Source organism: Tachypleus tridentatus, chromosome 6, assembly GCF_004210375.1.
Source record: "Tachypleus tridentatus isolate NWPU-2018 chromosome 6, ASM421037v1, whole genome shotgun sequence".
NCBI classification, from domain to species: domain Eukaryota; kingdom Metazoa; phylum Arthropoda; class Merostomata; order Xiphosura; family Limulidae; genus Tachypleus; species Tachypleus tridentatus.
The window spans coordinates 68,599,522-68,617,088 of NC_134830.1; the positions used below are offsets into that span (position 1 = coordinate 68,599,522).

General features: G+C 30.4%; 1 protein-coding gene across 5 annotated transcripts in view; it reads right to left on the minus strand.

The window, feature by feature from the left end:
• LOC143252746 (E3 ubiquitin-protein ligase HECW2-like) overlaps nt 1–17,567 on the minus strand; it is a 118,202-nt gene that overhangs the window by 11,221 nt on the left and 89,414 nt on the right. For all 5 annotated transcript variants that reach the window (XM_076505362.1, XM_076505363.1, XM_076505364.1 and 2 more), the window contains 6 exons: nt 16,366–16,634; nt 13,333–13,457; nt 11,741–11,861; nt 9,543–9,656; nt 8,171–8,422; nt 5,942–6,221 (listed from right to left, as the gene is read on the minus strand). In XM_076505362.1, the coding sequence (XP_076361477.1) occupies nt 5,942–6,221; nt 8,171–8,422; nt 9,543–9,656; nt 11,741–11,861; nt 13,333–13,457; nt 16,366–16,634 (1,161 nt within the window). The remainder of the gene's footprint in view (nt 1–5,941; nt 6,222–8,170; nt 8,423–9,542; nt 9,657–11,740; nt 11,862–13,332; nt 13,458–16,365; nt 16,635–17,567) is intronic.

Here is a 17,567-nt window from a genome sequence, read left to right on the forward strand (position 1 = left end):
TCAATCCATTTGTACTGGTTATTTCTGGCTAAACTTCCTCTTGCAATGTGCAATATATTGCAACCTTAAAATTTAAAATGTTTCTATAGAATGTTCATGTCTACCATAACAGCAACATAAAAATTATAATACTATTCACTAAAGTTGATTAGTACAGATATTTTTGGAAGATTATAATTTCAAGTCTACAGAAAAATTAATATCTTAAAATCTGTATTAGTAAACCAACAACATTGTTTATATACTTCAAAACCTCTGACATATCAAAGACTACAATAAAATTGTGTGTTCAGTTAACTGATTAGAATTACTCTATCATTTTTATCAAACATGATTAAAATATTTAAAAAACTTTGTGGATACATATATGCTTCATAAAAACTTGATAAAAACTGTACATCACATTACTGTCTTATATCACAGTAAAGCTGCCTTACTAGTAACACAAAATTTCAAATTAGTAAAATGAACTTCAACTTTCAAGTATTCGTTATATATAAACCACAAAAATCTGTGTGTCTCCTAGTTCACTGGGCCAACCCTAACCAAACTTTGTTCGATTATAGCCTGAAATAAGGGGCAAGTTATTGTTGGTTAAAAACCCCCTGCACCACTATTATTGCTGTCACTGAACATTTATCTTCATAAGTTAACACTAACTACATTCATAGCTAGTGCCACATCCTTATACCAAACAAATTTTTTTTCTATAAAACACAGTGTGAGGGAAAGGAAATCAAATATTTCAGTGTATATCAGCACTATTTAGGGAGGAATGTAAAAAATTGCCACAATAAGGCTGATATGAAAAGCTGTTTCTTACTTTGGTTTTTGATTTTTCAACTTCAGCCCATAACACACTCCTGTAGCCTATTACCATCAATAAATTAGTCATATTAAACAATGTGGAAAGACATTATGAGCTGGGTGTTAACAGAAAGCATCCCTACCACCACTACTACCTACAAAATCACCTTGACCATCACAGAACATAAATATTGAGTTCTTAAAGCATATACTAAACTTTGGACAAGGTAATAATGAATATTACAATATGTTGTAAATAAACTGTGTGAAAGTTATGATTTTTGTGTTATTTTCACAGCATCCACTTCTCATATTTTTTAAGTTCATAATCCAGACAAAAGAATGGGCACCTCAGCTTCTCTTAAATAAATACTAAAGATTTCTTTAATTTCACAAAATAAAATTAGAACTGCTAAGGTTCAACTTATTTACAAACTTGTAAAATACAAACTGGTAATTTGTAAACACTCTTCATAGCTTTCTCACTCTTTAAATGTCAAAATATATAGGTATCAGAAAAAACATCTGTGAAGGAATAAACTTTATTCTTTTTCTTTATGTAGCACTTATTCACACCAAAAAATGTTACTTCATTTTGTATACCAGCACATTTCCTACAAAATGTCCTCTAACAGTTTAAATATCTAGATATTTCAATATCCTAAACCTTTCACAATGAGAGATGCTTTGAAAAGCTTTCATATGCAAGTCACTGTCTTACATTAAAAATTTAATCAAACACCTTTACTACTAATGCATGTAACTAAAGTTAATATTATAAAGTTACATTTCAAAGTTTTTTTCACTCAAGTTTTAAGTCCTTTATTTAAAAATAAACTTTTAAAAACTACTTAAACTTCAGATTATTGTCACATGACCAACAAGTTAGAAAAAATTTTCTACTTTGTCTCTCTATATCTTCAATAATACAATTGTAGTTGAGTAGAAGTACAAATGGATAATAAACTGCTTTAATGAACTTTGCACTCATTTCTTTACAAGTTCTCTGAAAGAAAACAGTTGAAACAAGTAAGACACTTTTTAACCCCTCATGGATGCTATGCCCACTTTTGCCAGATTTGTTTTAGCTTTATAACCTCTATGTAGATGACACATATATATATTGCTGGCCAAAATCTTAAGGCCAATGAACATAAAGAACAAATATGCATTTTGCGTTGTTAAACTCAACGACTTATTTGAGTAGAGCTTCAAAAGATGAAAATAAGAAAAGGTAAAATAAAAATAAACTTTTTTAGCATTTAATAGGGAAAATGTGAACACTGAAATTAGCCGAATTCCAGTTAGTCAAAAGTTTAAGACCATATTGAAATGAAGCATTAGTCAGTAGACAATGAAATTTAGTCATTTGTGTTCAAGCATTAGCGTTGTCAACATCTCCCACTCTCATCTCCTGTGTTACATTGGGCAAAAACATGGCAAAGACTAAAAAGTTGACAGAGTTTGAATGTGGCAGAATTATTGAGCTGCAAAAGCAAGGTCTCACTCAATGTGCCATCGTTGGTAAAATTTGTTGTAGTAAAACTGCTGTTGTAAATTTCTTAAAAGACCCTGAGGGATACGGAATGAGAATTTCCAGTGGTTGTCCCAAGAAAATTTCACTGACATTGAGCAGGAGGATATGATGGGTTGTCCAGCAAGACACCAACCAATCATCGAACCAGACTGAGGCCCTTACAGATGCAGAATGCAGCTCAAGAACAATAAGACGACATCTACGAGAGAAAGGCTTTAAAAACAGTAAACATCTTCAAAAGCCATGTCTGTTTCATGGTGTGGAAGGAGACATGGCTTTTGAAGATGAAAAATTGGATGAAGGTTTTGTTCTCTGATGAGAAAAAATTTAACCTGGATGGTCCAGATGGCTTCCAACATTACTGGCACGATAAGGATATCCCACTGGAGGAGGTTCCATCATCATCTGGGGTGCTTTCACCTTCCATGGAACAATGGAGCTTCAGATTATACAGGGGCATCAAACAGCAGCTGGCTACATTGGCATGTTGGAAAGTGCATCCTTATTGACTGAAGGCCCTCGCATGGGTGGAAATGACTATCTTTCAGCAGGACAATGTTGCAATCCACAATGTTCGCAGGACAAAGAACTTTTTCATGGTGAATAACACGATTCTTTTGGACCATCCAGCGTGTTTGCCCGAACTGAACCCCATTGAAAATATTTGGGGTGGATGGCAAAGGAAATCTAGAAATGGACGTCAATTCCAAACAGTGCATGATCTTTGTGAACCATCTTCACCACTTGGAATAACATTCCAGCCAGCCTTCTGCAAATGCTTATATCGACCATGCCAAAGCAAATGTTTAAAGTTATTCACAATGACAGCCATGCAACTCACTACTGAGACCTCTTGTTGGGAATTTCCTACCCTGTTTAGGACTTCTTTTTGGTATGGTCTTAAACGTTTGACCAGCTAGTATATAGTATATAGTTCATAGTGTTCACATTTTCCCTATTAAATGCTAAAAAGTTTTTTTCTTTTTCTTATTTTCATCTTTTGAAGCTCTACTCAAATAAGTGGTTGAGTCTAACAATGCAAAATGCATATTTTTTCTTTATGTTCATTGGCCTTAAGATTTTGGCCAACAGTGTATATATATATATATATTCATTGAAAAAAAAGATACTTTTACACAATAATCTAGCAATGGTTATTTTGAGCTTGCATGCATTGTTGTCATGGATTATGTAACTGACTGAAGGACTGTTGGCTGCTTGACTGACTATAGCACTTGGTTGTTTCTTATCTAAATATATTATAGTGAAATATACAATTTAAATTGTAATTTGGTTTTACTTTGTATTGTAGTTAATTATGTATTACTTGTTTTAGAATGCAACACTTAAAAGATTTAAATATTTTGAAATATACATCATCCTTTGTGTTTGTGTCCATTCTCAAGGTTTACAATGCTACACCCTGAAGAAAGATTTTGCCAAAGTGTTGCATGTGTCTACCAAAGAAACTGTAGGCACTTAAGGACACTCCATTGACTTTCGTTATGATGAATAGTAAGTGGTAAAAGACAAGAAAGGAAAATAAAATATTAAAAATCAATTATTTGTAAAAATTAAAAAAGGAAATTATGAATTTAACACATGGAAAAATTTTAAAGATAATTCTACAAAAAGTAAGAGCTATGTTTTTTCTTTCTTCTATTTCCTAACTTTTATTTAATTTCATTGTATGTTGATGATAATAGCTAGAGTTGGTAACATGGTAGAGAAAAGGAAAAATAAAATAAACAATTATCTTAAAAAGTACTTTTGATATCCTGTTAGGATGGTCTAGGTATAGTGGATATGAAAACCATAAAATGAAGAAAAGTATTTTTACATTTAAAATGGAAAATCAACTTGCAATGTGTAGCTTTATAAGTTCTGACACTAAAGTACATTTATTCCATAAGGTATTTGCTGTCATTGTTTGAGCTAACATCTGATTTTATCTGTATTTTAAATGCCAAAGTAAAAGTTATTCAAATATAAAGTATTAAAAATAATTATGAAAAATGCACAGCATACACATGCAGGAGTTAAAGACAATGAATACATGAAAGTTACCATTGTTACAGAAAATAAGAAAGAGCACATACAAGTTTTATAATGCACAGTATTTCACACTTGTTTTAAACAGAGTACATCTTTGTTTTTCAGATATATATGTTTATCACTGCACAATTCTGAAATATCATTCAAAATAAGCCAAATTACATCTATATTTGGTTGGTAATGTTTAACTGGTTTATTTCTGCTTTCAGAAGATGTTTAGGATTACTGTCTTGCTGGAAAATGAGTTGCAACCAATAATTTCATTCCCAAAGGAAAAACATAATGGATAAGATCTAAAAGTTCCTGCTAGCTGTCAGGTGCTATCAAATTTGTTTATGTAGTTCAACAAAATTCATGCTGACATGCAGTCCATGCCCATACTGGCCTACTAATATACTTCACTATAGATGTTGTACATTGACTATTATACTGTTCTACTCTCTGCCAAGAAAACTACTACTGACTGTGTGGCATTCTCAGGTAAAACTGGTTTCTTCTAAGAGTGAAAGGGTAATTCTACAGAATAATGGGAGATTAGAAAAAGAAACTGGACAAAATGGAAACACAGTGAAAACAAATCTTTATTCAAACTTAAAACATTCAAAAACAAGTGCACAGGATGAAAGACTGCACCTTTAAGCAAGTTATTTCTTTTAAATTATTTTGAAATTATTAACAGATTTAATAACAACAACCTAATAGTTAACATCTATGTAACTGCAGTCTAACTGTGTATGCTAGGTGCATTTCAACATCTATTTCTTCTATGAGCAAGACAAATGTTATCTCAGGGGGACAAAGAGAAATAAAAGATAGCTAAAGTGATAGCAACTAAATGTACTTCTTAACCACATGTTATGTGAAAAGTGCAAAATAAAAGTTAAAAACATCTACATGAGAACAGTTGTTGCAAACTGTAATTCAGATTCACTTGTAAAGAGGAAACCTACAAATTTGCTCAATTCATTGTTTAGAGTCTGAAGCCAGTTTCAGATTCTTGGTTTGGTTAGCTCTCCTAAGCAGTAATTTTTGAGGCAACCTTGAACTAACAAATGTATCTCAACTGTTCTTGAGGTAATTTTCACATTTATATTTAGCATTAGGTTAATGGAAGGATCTCCACTGTATTGTCATGTAACATACAATATGGATGTTAATAGTTATTCAACATCACTTTTAAAAGAATTTGGACTTTCTACCTTGACATACTAGTTCCACATACTCTTAAGTTTCCAAACAGCTTGTTTGCCAAGCACTACTGGTTGACAGTTAATCACAATGTAAACTATTAATACATGACTGCACTCTGGTGCATTTATTTTTAAATAAGCAGTGGAACAATTTCATTTTATTCACTGTTTTCATAATTATTTCCAATAATCTTACAACAAATAAAAATTCACCATAAAAAGAGTAAAAACTTAACCTTGAAGAACATTTTTGCTGTTTACAATATTTCAAAACTGTTACAGATATTTTTTATAATCCCAGTGACTTTACATAAGCACCTGATTATGCAGATAAGATACAAAATCCACTTACTTCATAAAACCCCCTGACTAGAGATTCTGTTTGCTCAGCTACTCCACGCTCCAAGCGACGCTTTACCATTCTATCAATGTATTCCTTCTTATTCCTCTCTGTAACTGTAATATTTTTACCACCAGACTTCAGTTCTTTTTCTACAATTTGTCCAGCTACTTCTTCTGTTACACAGAAGCTCAAATCCAGGCCCATGTCTGAGATATCATTATCTTTTAGCCATAAGAGAGACTGATAAAACTCAGCATCCAATGATTCAAGATCACTCAAGGAGCATGGTCTAAGAACATACACATGCATCTCTCTTACAGTCAGTAAATGATAAAGATTTTCCTAATTCAAATCAACCTTACATTTCAATCACACTATAACGAAAGTATATAATTAAACAAAAACAAGAAGACTGATATAAACATTTTTTCCCACTATAAACAATTATGTATTCATTAAAGATTCTCCTTATGATAACTTACAATATGAAGCAATAACAAAAAACCAAGTTTATATAAACAAAAGGTAATATAAGAGAGAAACTATACGTGTCCTGGAAGCCTTGATTGACGCTGAAAAAGTCCCTCAAAACAAATTCTACAAAATTAATAATTATCTCAATTTATAAAAATGTTACACAATTTCCTGTTTTATTGTACCATTTTAAAATCATACAGCACCAATAGAAGTGTCATTCTTATACCAGGTCACAAAAAAGTATAGAAACCCCATTTATAAAATATATAAAATTCTCCAAATGCATACACACAATCCTTTAGCTATAGCTAAAAATAATTTAATGGAGAAAAAGTAGAATTTAATCTATAATATATTTTCAAAGAGGGTGCACATAGCAAAAATATATGTTCATAATTTAGCACTTCATGATACTGACAAACTAGGTTTACAATTTCCTGAATAGAAGAAATCTTGGTATATATAGTAAAAATATTTCAACTAAAAATTAAAATAATAAACATAAAATATGTATAGTTAATTATAACTTTTACTTACATACTTTTAAACTTACATTGTACATTACGACATCTGAAACTAACAAGTATAACTATAAGTTTCTGTTTGTTTACTATTCAGCACAAAGCTATATAATGATCTGTTTGCACTGCATCCACAATAAGTATTGAAATCCAATTTTTAGCATTATAAGTCCTCCATCTTACTACTGAGAAAAAGTTATTTTATGAACTTCAAAATATGATCATTAATGTTTTCTTACTAAATTACACATCCTCTTTGAGGTCAGAATGCCATGCAAGTTTTCTATGCATTCCTTAACTCTGAAACACAGTTCATCTTGTACAATAATTACATTGTTATTTGGTAATCTTTGGAACAACATCTTTCCTATTATTTCAACTGGATGAGATTTTTATTCTGTTAACAGTAATTCTTAAAAATGATTATATCATTATTAATTAATCCTCAATTAATATTTTAGATTGTCTAAAATTATAAATATCAGCTAACAATTATAGTTAGATAACTGTTGCACTATTACATCCAAAATTCAATAAAACAGTTTATTCTTTAGTGTATATATATAAATTTTTGATCAAAATAATACTTAAAATACATTTTGTGCAATATTTCATATTATACAAATTTTTAACTTAAGTTACAAGAAATCTAAATTTTTTTTGTAATTTTGCAGATGTTTGTATAAAAATTTTTCTTTAGTAATATTAAAAGATTACATTTTGTGAATAGTGATTTCATAAACTTTAGAGCAAGTCAGTGACTTAACTTTAAACACAACTGTCATAAATGCTAAAAGCTGCAAATAAAATATCACAATAATTGCAATAAATCTTTGAGCACATTTAAAGGATTTCAGACATACTTCTAAATGCAAAATTTTGTTTTCTAAGATAATGTTTTATAAACACAACGTAAAATGTAAATGTCACTATGTTTCCATAATACACATATATACAATTCGTTTTCCCCATAAAAGTCTACACACGTTTAGGAATATAAACAAGTAAATGTAAGACTCAATATTTCACTCGTGTTGAAACTCTCTAGATCTATTTATACAGTACTTCATTATTCAACTAGGTTGTTTTTATATAAAGTAAAACTTTTAAGTATGTAGGGTTAACAAAGTGTAACTTTACTTGACTGTAAATATGTCTACATTCAAATTAATAATTTACTAAACTTAATGCTAACTTAACACTTTAAAGTTTTATCTTAATTATAAAGATAAATACTTACAAACGAAGCAGAGCCTTATAGAATGGCCGGGTGAAAAAGGCATCCAAAAGGTACTGGTGAACCAGAGTAAGGCCTAAAACCCGGCCACTGAACCGGAACCACTCATGTTGGTTATCCACAAAGGCAGACATGGGGCTCACTTGTACTGTATAGGTATCATTTGCAGAATACTCAAACAATCCATAGTAGGGATTGAAGAGTTCCCTGGAGAGCAGAAAGAAAAACTCTCTGGATGGTCCTCCATAATCTAACCTGAAAGGACGAAGTTGCTGTTTTAATGAGGAAAATTCCAAAACTGTATTGTATAGCTCTGCCTTTGTGAAAATAAAGTATGATTGAGTATTTATATTAAAATGGTTTTAAACATGAAAATCAACAAGAAAACTAACAACAATAGCTATTGTAAAGAAACAGTAATTATCAGAATTATATTTTGACATTGTTTAGCATTTCTAGGCAATATGATGCTGCTAAAAACTGACCACCTTTTGGGAAAGGTATGTAACAAACCTTTCTGAAGCAAAATACTCATTCATTTGGATCAAAATATGTTCCTATCAGAAATTTAAAATATCCAGATATTTTAAAAAGGATATTCCTTATACTAAATAGATCAATTTAATGAACCATAATTAACCAGAAAGAGACCTAAAATAAGTTTTACATAAGTCACGATGATCAAAAGATTGGCATCTTATAGATAAGAATTCACATATTCCAGGCAACAGTTTGGGACATAATCAAGTATCTTTACTTGGAAAGATGACACAAGTTACATGTACAAATGTTGCTTCCCTGGCATACTTATTCAACCATTTTATATCTCAAGCAGCTGAAAAATGAAATGCCTATATATTTTATTCCATACAAAAACCTACTGGTAAAGTCACAGGACACAACAACTGAACTGTTGAAATGATTGCCGAGACACTGGTGTTCTTATACATTAGAAGGATTATAAAAAGCAAACAGGAAAGTGTGGTATACTTTGAACATGACAGCCTTACAGAGCCTTTTGCAATGGAACCTTTACTGCAAGCTATTGTCAAATACATAGTCATTAGATAGAACATGACAACAAGGTGAGATTCCAAAATTGTTATAATATTACATACTCAACCTCTGTACTAATATTGATAAAAATGCTCTAATTTTTATTCATTATCAAAGAAATGTAATTAAATCCTGTATCTCTTTCAGTTATTAATATGCTAGACTATGGGGGAAGAGAATTATTAGATCACAATTAAAGAAAATAAATGAAATACATCATCTTCCAACACTAATATTTCATAAAACTTCAACATAAAAAAAACTGAAGCTGCTAAAATGAAGATAATTAAAATAATAAAAAGGTTTAGCATCAACTTACCCTTCCTCTCCTGAGAAACTGATGTATAAACGAGATTTCTGAAGATCTTTCTTGGAGGCAGCCATGATCTTGGTGAAGGCATCTTCTAGTAAATTATCTCTACGTATGTTTAACCTGTATTAATAAATGAAAGATGCAAAGATATTTACAATAAATACTAATGAATATGAATATGTGGAAAGTGTTAACCAAAATTAAATTCTTTAAACTGTATTCCCAACCATCATACCAGGTCCAAACACATTACAGTAAGAAAGACGCTCTCTTAAGTTAGAAATTTAGTAAATATTAATAAATGACAAATTTCTATTTGCTAAGTAGGTGTTAGAGCTAGTTTTCTCTATCAACAGCCACAGAATATATTTATGGCTATTACTACAAAGATAATTTTCTAGGTCCAATGTAAAAAGGAAATTCCTATATCAATGTAGTAGCTGTGACAGTTTTACAGGTTAAAAAAATTAAAATATTTTGGGTTCTATGTACAAAATTATTTCTCATGTTAATTCAAGGTGCTGTTACAACTAGCAAAATGTTTCATTTAATTTCATATATTTTATAAGCCATTATATTTATGAAATCAGTTAATTGGAAATTCAGCAAAAAAGCTAAGCAGATGAGAAAAAAATAGTTTATCTAATAACAGAACTTCACACAGTAAATAACTACATTAATACTATGCGTGTCAGTGAGGGTTAAAGTATAGATGTCACTGTGGGCTGTGTATCAGGTTTATCAAACACTTATTGTTACCTTATACTGGTGATTAAATAAAGTTTATAGTACACAAGAGAAAATACCAGATATAATATATGGGGATATTGAATAAAAAATGTGTATGCATTTTGGAGGTTTTAGTGCAGACTTAATGATTCATAAACATATCTATATTATTAACATGAACATCATGTCACACTGTGACCTGCCAGAGTCTGAGTCTAACTGTGACATGAGTACTTCACAGGCATATCTTAAGGACCAGTTCACACACAAAATTCAGAACTGCTGACAATATTTCTTCTCCAACACAGACCTGTGGTCACTTGGTTAAACAAAATAAAGCAAATATGTAAAGTAAGTGCTGTCTGGAAAATCTCCTTTGTAAGAGATAGAAAAATCTCAGGATAATTACAGCACAAATATCCAACATATGGGGGTCAGAGTTTATAGCACTGACATTAGTAGTTTAACAAAGGTCCACAATTACTTCAGAGCACTGGTATTACATTTCAAATTATAAGTTTAGTATTTGAAATTAAGGATATGTTAATCTAATTGTAAAGCATATATAAAAATATATTTATTTTTTTTAGTATGTGTGTGTCTTATAGCAAAGCCACATAAGGCTATTTGCTGAGTCCACTAAGGGGGAATCAAACCCTTGATTTTGGTGTTGTATCAGCAGGGGACTTTTCTCAGTATGATTTTCATTTGATCAGTTTTAAAATTTCTATGAATTATTTATCTTTTGAAGTGCTTTTCTCATAGAATAAAATTCATATCACAAAACCAACAGCATGACTATGAATTAGTTATGATGAATAAATTTAAGTCTTTTATTCAACTGATATTCTTCAAAGGAACAATTTTTAACTGTTACCTATATGTATTTAAGTATGTTTATATTTTCATTCAGTGAGCTACACAGTGAATTTCTTCCCCAAAGGACTTTTACATCATACCCGAACTTAAATTTGTGGTAAATATTTTAACCATAGTTAGAAAAATGTTGACTTGAGTCAGCAGTAATTGAAAATAAAGTGTGATCACTATGACCCACCCTGTTTTTGTTCCACATGAAACACTGTACTGAAAAACTTGTGCATCTTCAAGATAAAGAATACAATTTCCTCCAATATATTACAAATTCTTATCTTTTTTGGCAAGTTATGCATGAAAGTAAAACAAAGTATGCATAATTACTGGTGGTTTCTGAAAATGATGAGTCCTTTATTTTTTCATTGTACTTCAGAATTTTATCTTTAGTTATTACTAATATCCAACAGTCCAAAAATAGAATATCTGAGTAATTCACTTAAAATTGTAAACTTATTTCCAAAGAGAGAATCACTAATAACAATGAATACATACATTTCTTAAAACAACCACACCACCTTTGTTTAGAAGCTAAACACACATTAACTATGAATGCAGTTAAAGTCTACAAAACATGATAAGCATATGACAAATGCACTTACTTCAGCTTACTAGGACCTTGACCAAATCCTTTGGATTCCAGCTTGCGATAGAAATTTCTAAGCTTGGCTTCAAAGTCTCTCCTATATGGAGCTGGAGCTCTTACATTTGCTCTTTGTAAACCTAAATCAATATGAATGCACAATTTGTTATTACACCATTTACATATTACATATTCATTACTTTCATGTTGTGCCTTTTATTACATTCAGTTTAATGAAATGACTACATGAAAAGGGAATGGTATATATAATTTATTTTCTAGGTACAATTTACAGAAGCACTCAAACAATTAGTGGAATTACTTGCTACAATAGTAATTTTGTTTATATTTATCTGTATAACTCATATCACTGTGGAGCCTACAACCAACAAAATTCATGAACTCACAACCAGCAGCAAATTTAAGGTTATGTGAGCCTAGATGGTTAATAATTTTTGGGGGCCCTGCATCCCATGTAATTTTACATAGAATAAAGTTATCAGTGGACCCCATTAAGATCATGGGCCTTGGGGCTGAGTCCCCTTTTTTCCCTATCTAAATATGCCACTGCTCACAACCAATTTATCAAATAAATATTTTATAACTGCCTTTAAGAACCAACACGATCCATACATTAGTAATTATACACTTGACACTTTTATACCTATTTCAACTACTGAAAATCACAATATATAACAAAATTTGAAATTTAAATGGGTAGTATATTTGCTCTCAGAAATTCAAATTTCAAAATTAAATAACTTAATGCAAGAATGGACCATTTAGAAATAAGAACAAACAACTGTGGTTTTAAATTGCTATAATCTAACATAACTAGCAAAAACCACACAGCAAAATTGAACTCTGTTGCTTAATAACACCTTAATGGATGAATTTCATACAGTAACTTCTTGTGTACAAACACTCATGCCACAAATTATTCAAATAAAGTTCAGAGATAATAAGACATACACATAACTTATAATATATTCAAGCATTTTTTGGAAACTTTTGATTTCTTTAATTCAGTTCAATTGACAAAACAGAATAACTTATGACTTTAAACACAATCAGACTAAAAATACATCATAAAAATTCAATGAATTGTTTTTTTATACTATTTATTCATATAAACACTTTTTAATAAAAAATAATTATTACAAAGTTTGATATTTCATCAACAACAGAAGTATGTCCAACGCAGAGTTTCATGGGTAACAGTTGCTGGGTCTTATGACATGCAAATGTACAAGCATTTTACACAATAATGGTAAGTACACACATTATACAACCCATGAACAGTATGTGTAGATGTAACTTATTATTAAAAATCTCAAAGAAACCAATAAGAAGATAATCTCTTGAAGAAACTAAACAGTGACAACTGTAGATAAAACTGTAGATAAGCAGTAAAACTGTACATAACATGCTAGTTACATCGGTTTCACATCAAGTAGTTAAATGACGTACCTCTTAAAAATGCATAATTAGACCAACTTATATTTGTTACTTTTCAATATGCTTTAATTCATTATCATATATTTATATCATCCCTTCGACATTTTGATAAGGAACCCGATATGTTTCTCATGAAAAATAATGGTTTCTTACCTGGTGATGCCTGTGGAGATTGTTGGGGAGATTCACGTGGTGACCGATGTGTTCCACTAGTACTGGCTGATGCATTATCGCTGCTTTGGGCTGGAACGTAGGACATTATCTCTTGTTCAAATAGACTGTAAAGTAAATAATATATAAACTTTTGTTGATATATTCTCATTATCAATATTTGAATGATCTTTGACAATAAGTGATCATCTCTTTATGATAACAGTCACAAAATCAACTGAAATCATTGTTTTGTTTATAAATTATTTTTACTTGACCTTCAATCATGACAAAGATTTACGAGATATTGAAAGTTAAAGTTTAAATATTTAGCAATATACTTAAATATCATTGTTTCATGTTTCTAAGATAGCTCGTCAATAAATATATGTTATAATTTACTGTTACGTAATTTCACTGTGTCTAACCTGGACACAAAAAGAAACTGGATTAATTTTTACTAGTTTTCAGTCAATACAGATTGATCATATGTATACACTTTAATATAACTAGCAGCTATAAACTGACTGCTCTTAAATGGTTACACACTGAAATATGCTACAGCAGAACACTTGTTCATCTAAACATTATGCAGGGATATATATTATACAGTGAAATATGCTGCAGGAGAACACTTGTTCATCTAAACATTATGCAGGATATACTACCCGTAAAAATCCCATAATTATTATACATTGAAATATGGTACAGCAGAACACTTGTTCATCTAAACATTATGCAGGATATATAACCTGTAAAAATCCCATAATGATTACACACTGAAGTACGATACAGCAGAACTCTTATATTAACGTTAAGATATAAGCTGTACTGTGTTATTTGGTTCCATTGATCACTAATTGAAAATCTCAAACTGTTAAGAATAAAGCAATTATCTTTATTAAGTTGCTCAAGGTAAACCACAAAAGTTGTTAATTTGATATCCTTAGTACTTTACTATATTTTATTGTTTATAGTATATTTTAACTGGTCAAGGAAATGTCATGACTACGGCAAAATTATGGTCAAACTTCTTGCTGCTGATGCTAAGATGGCATCTTGGAAACAGATTTTGGATTTTTAAAAATGTATACAATTTTTTTTTTTTGTAGTTTAACTCAATAATAATGCAAGATGGAGCATGAACAATTTTCAAATGTCATTGAGCTTCCAAAACTGCACTGTATTTAATGACGTTAAAAGTGAACTAAGTTTGTCAAAAAAGTAAAAGTAACAGTACTGGCCCTCAGCAAGACTACTGAGTAAACAATAAATACTTGTAAGCAATGAACCTAAAAGAACATTCTACCTGTTGAAAGTGACCTATACCAGAGTATTATGTATCAGGAATGTAAATTCCTGCATCTGTCTTAAAGTTAGAGATACCATGGAGAAACTAATGAAAACACTTTGTAGTCATTTGTGTAATAACACATAAAAAGAACAAAATATACATAGTCAGTAAACCATTTTACTTACATCATGAATTACAAATGAGTAGATCTAACTTACATGAATATTTTTGAATTAACAGATAGCTATATCATGTTTCACTTGAGAAAAGTAATATAACCAGCTAGAAGAACACTGCAAACAGAATTATGTAGGTCTTATCGAATGTTTGACTTAGAGGTAAAGTGTGCTGTTGTGATAGTTTAAGTAATTTTTAGCATTAATGCATCTCTGGAATTACAAAATGTGACATACAAGTTAAATATGTTATAATCACTGATTTTGATGATACTCCCTGAAAACAAGTGTAAACAGACTATTTTTAGGACTGACAAAAGAACAGTTTGCCCCTTAAAGAGAAAGGTCAATCTTTCAAAGATGCTCGAGTTGTATGGTGTTTATTCATTTCTGTCAAAACTTCTTCAATCTACGTTTGTTTTTCCAACATTATTAAAAGACCACAGTTGTGACTGATGGATGAATAAACAATCAATATTTTAAGACTGATGAATGCTTCTGTGTTCTAAGCTTATTCAGCATTCTTTAAACATAATGTAAAGATTTACTAGATGAATATCAATCTTAAAATGATTGATTTACTTTTTACACAATATCCAATGTACTATTTCTAAAAATTATGACTAATGTTTTGTGAAACAAATATCAAATTACATAACAGTGCAAGTGTGAAAGTAAACCATGTGAACACACGTTTTGATTGTGTGAATGAAACAGCATAAACATACTTAGAAATTAGTGCTAGCTTTTGATAAGGTACTGAAAAGAATGAGTTTAATGTGGGAACATAAAGCTTGGTACAAATAGTAATATCTGTCTTGAGAAAGTAGGTAGTGTTTTTATACAATAACTGTATACAAGAAATAATAATAGCAGCAATCTTTACAAGATGTCTTTCTTCATTATGTGTAAAAGACTAAAATGGACTATCTACAGTAAAATATGAGACTTAAGTATGTCATTCAATTTATGGTAATCAAAAGACTAAATCTGAAGTATATTAGTTTCTTTAAATGGTCTAATGCTGACTGAATGTTGTATCTAACAATGGAATGTTCTGGGGCACAAATATAACAAATCTGAAGGTCTCTTCAAACTACTAAAACTATTCAAAAAACAATGTATAATGAAGCCAAAGCATGAGTATCATACCAGCTTTGATATATTAAAAGCTTAATATTAGGGATGTTAACTGGTAAGTTCATGAAATAATCATTACTATAAAATGAATTTCTAAACAAACTAAAACATTAATGAATGCACCTACTCATCATAAATTCAAGAAATATATGAATTTTTTAACTTACCTTAGGTGAAAAGAATAGTAGCTTACAAACTAACTATTTTCTTCAGATATATCGGCAATCCAGGTATGGATGTTTTGGGCATGCAACAACATGTGTACCATAACTGAATTACCACTACAAATGTTTAAAATTAGGGCCAATGCTTTCAACTTATATTTAGACAAAACTCAAAATATATATATACCCATACTTTCGTTATACACATTATGTGTGAATATATATAGCTGGTTCCAGAAGAAAAAGAAACTTGTCTATGTACCTGAGAAGTATGGTAAGATCTATATCATGACTAAGTCTGTCCAGAGCACTGGTTCCTTCAACTCTTATGCCATTTACTTTATCCCTGAGAACTTGATTAGTGGCAATAGCTGGGTGTCGTTCCTTGAGAATGTCAATAATGTTTGGTTGACGAAGAAAGGCCACAACTTTGTCATTATAAGCAGTAGGCACTTGAGACACAATATGTGGAACTGTACAGGACGTGGTGATATGGGGTCGAGGAGGAGGAATTGGTCCAGAGGCAGTGCCCTTTGGGATAAAAAAAAGTAATAATTAATTGTGCAACTGAAAAACACATTTTTAAAGCTAAAAAGTTTTTATTGTTTAGAATGTTGTATTTGCAGAAAGAAATGTGATATTAACACAAAAGTAACATTTTTTTTGTCTCATCTTTCAAAAGATGCTTAATAAAGATATAAATATTTCTCTCCTTTGCTATTACTTTCTTCTGAATGAGTTTTATTGTAACTGTAAAAGTTAACTCATATAAAGAATCTATACTGCTATAAAAAACAATACAGTTTTTATGCATGTCAAAACCAATACTCATTTCTGGATGTCAACAACTGAGTGAGATTTTAGTAATATCAGATGCATATGAACCTTTGTTTATATTCAAATGATAGCCCTGCAAATATTCAAGTGTTATGATTCTGAAACAAGGTAACGTTTGATCTAATAAAGGATACTTCATTTTTCTATATTTGTCACAACCATTTCTGTCTAATGCAACTGTGGAAATATACATGCATAATGCAAATGAAAATTGAGAGAACAATAAAATTTTACTTTAAGATTCAAATTCAGAAACCATGGTCCAGAAATTAACAGTAAATTCTGCTACTTCTCTCCTAATGTAACTCTGATCAACAATTTGTTGCTGGTCAACATCAAAATAAAGTTTTCAGTCCATAAGTTAGAGTTCTTGTCAAGTCGACAAATAATGTAACAGATTTTCTCCTATACTTCAAAAATAAATTTGGAATTCTCAGTTTTTCAAACATATAGTTTACAAGTGATTTTAATTTAGGTAAAGCAGAATATGAACTATATAAAATAATGTGAATTTGATGTATTTGTTACCAAAAGGAAAAAAACTTTAGGCTAAAGCACCACTTTCAAATGATAACTGCAGTACTTTAAGAGAGATTAAAATATTATTGGGTATTTTTTTTACTCTAC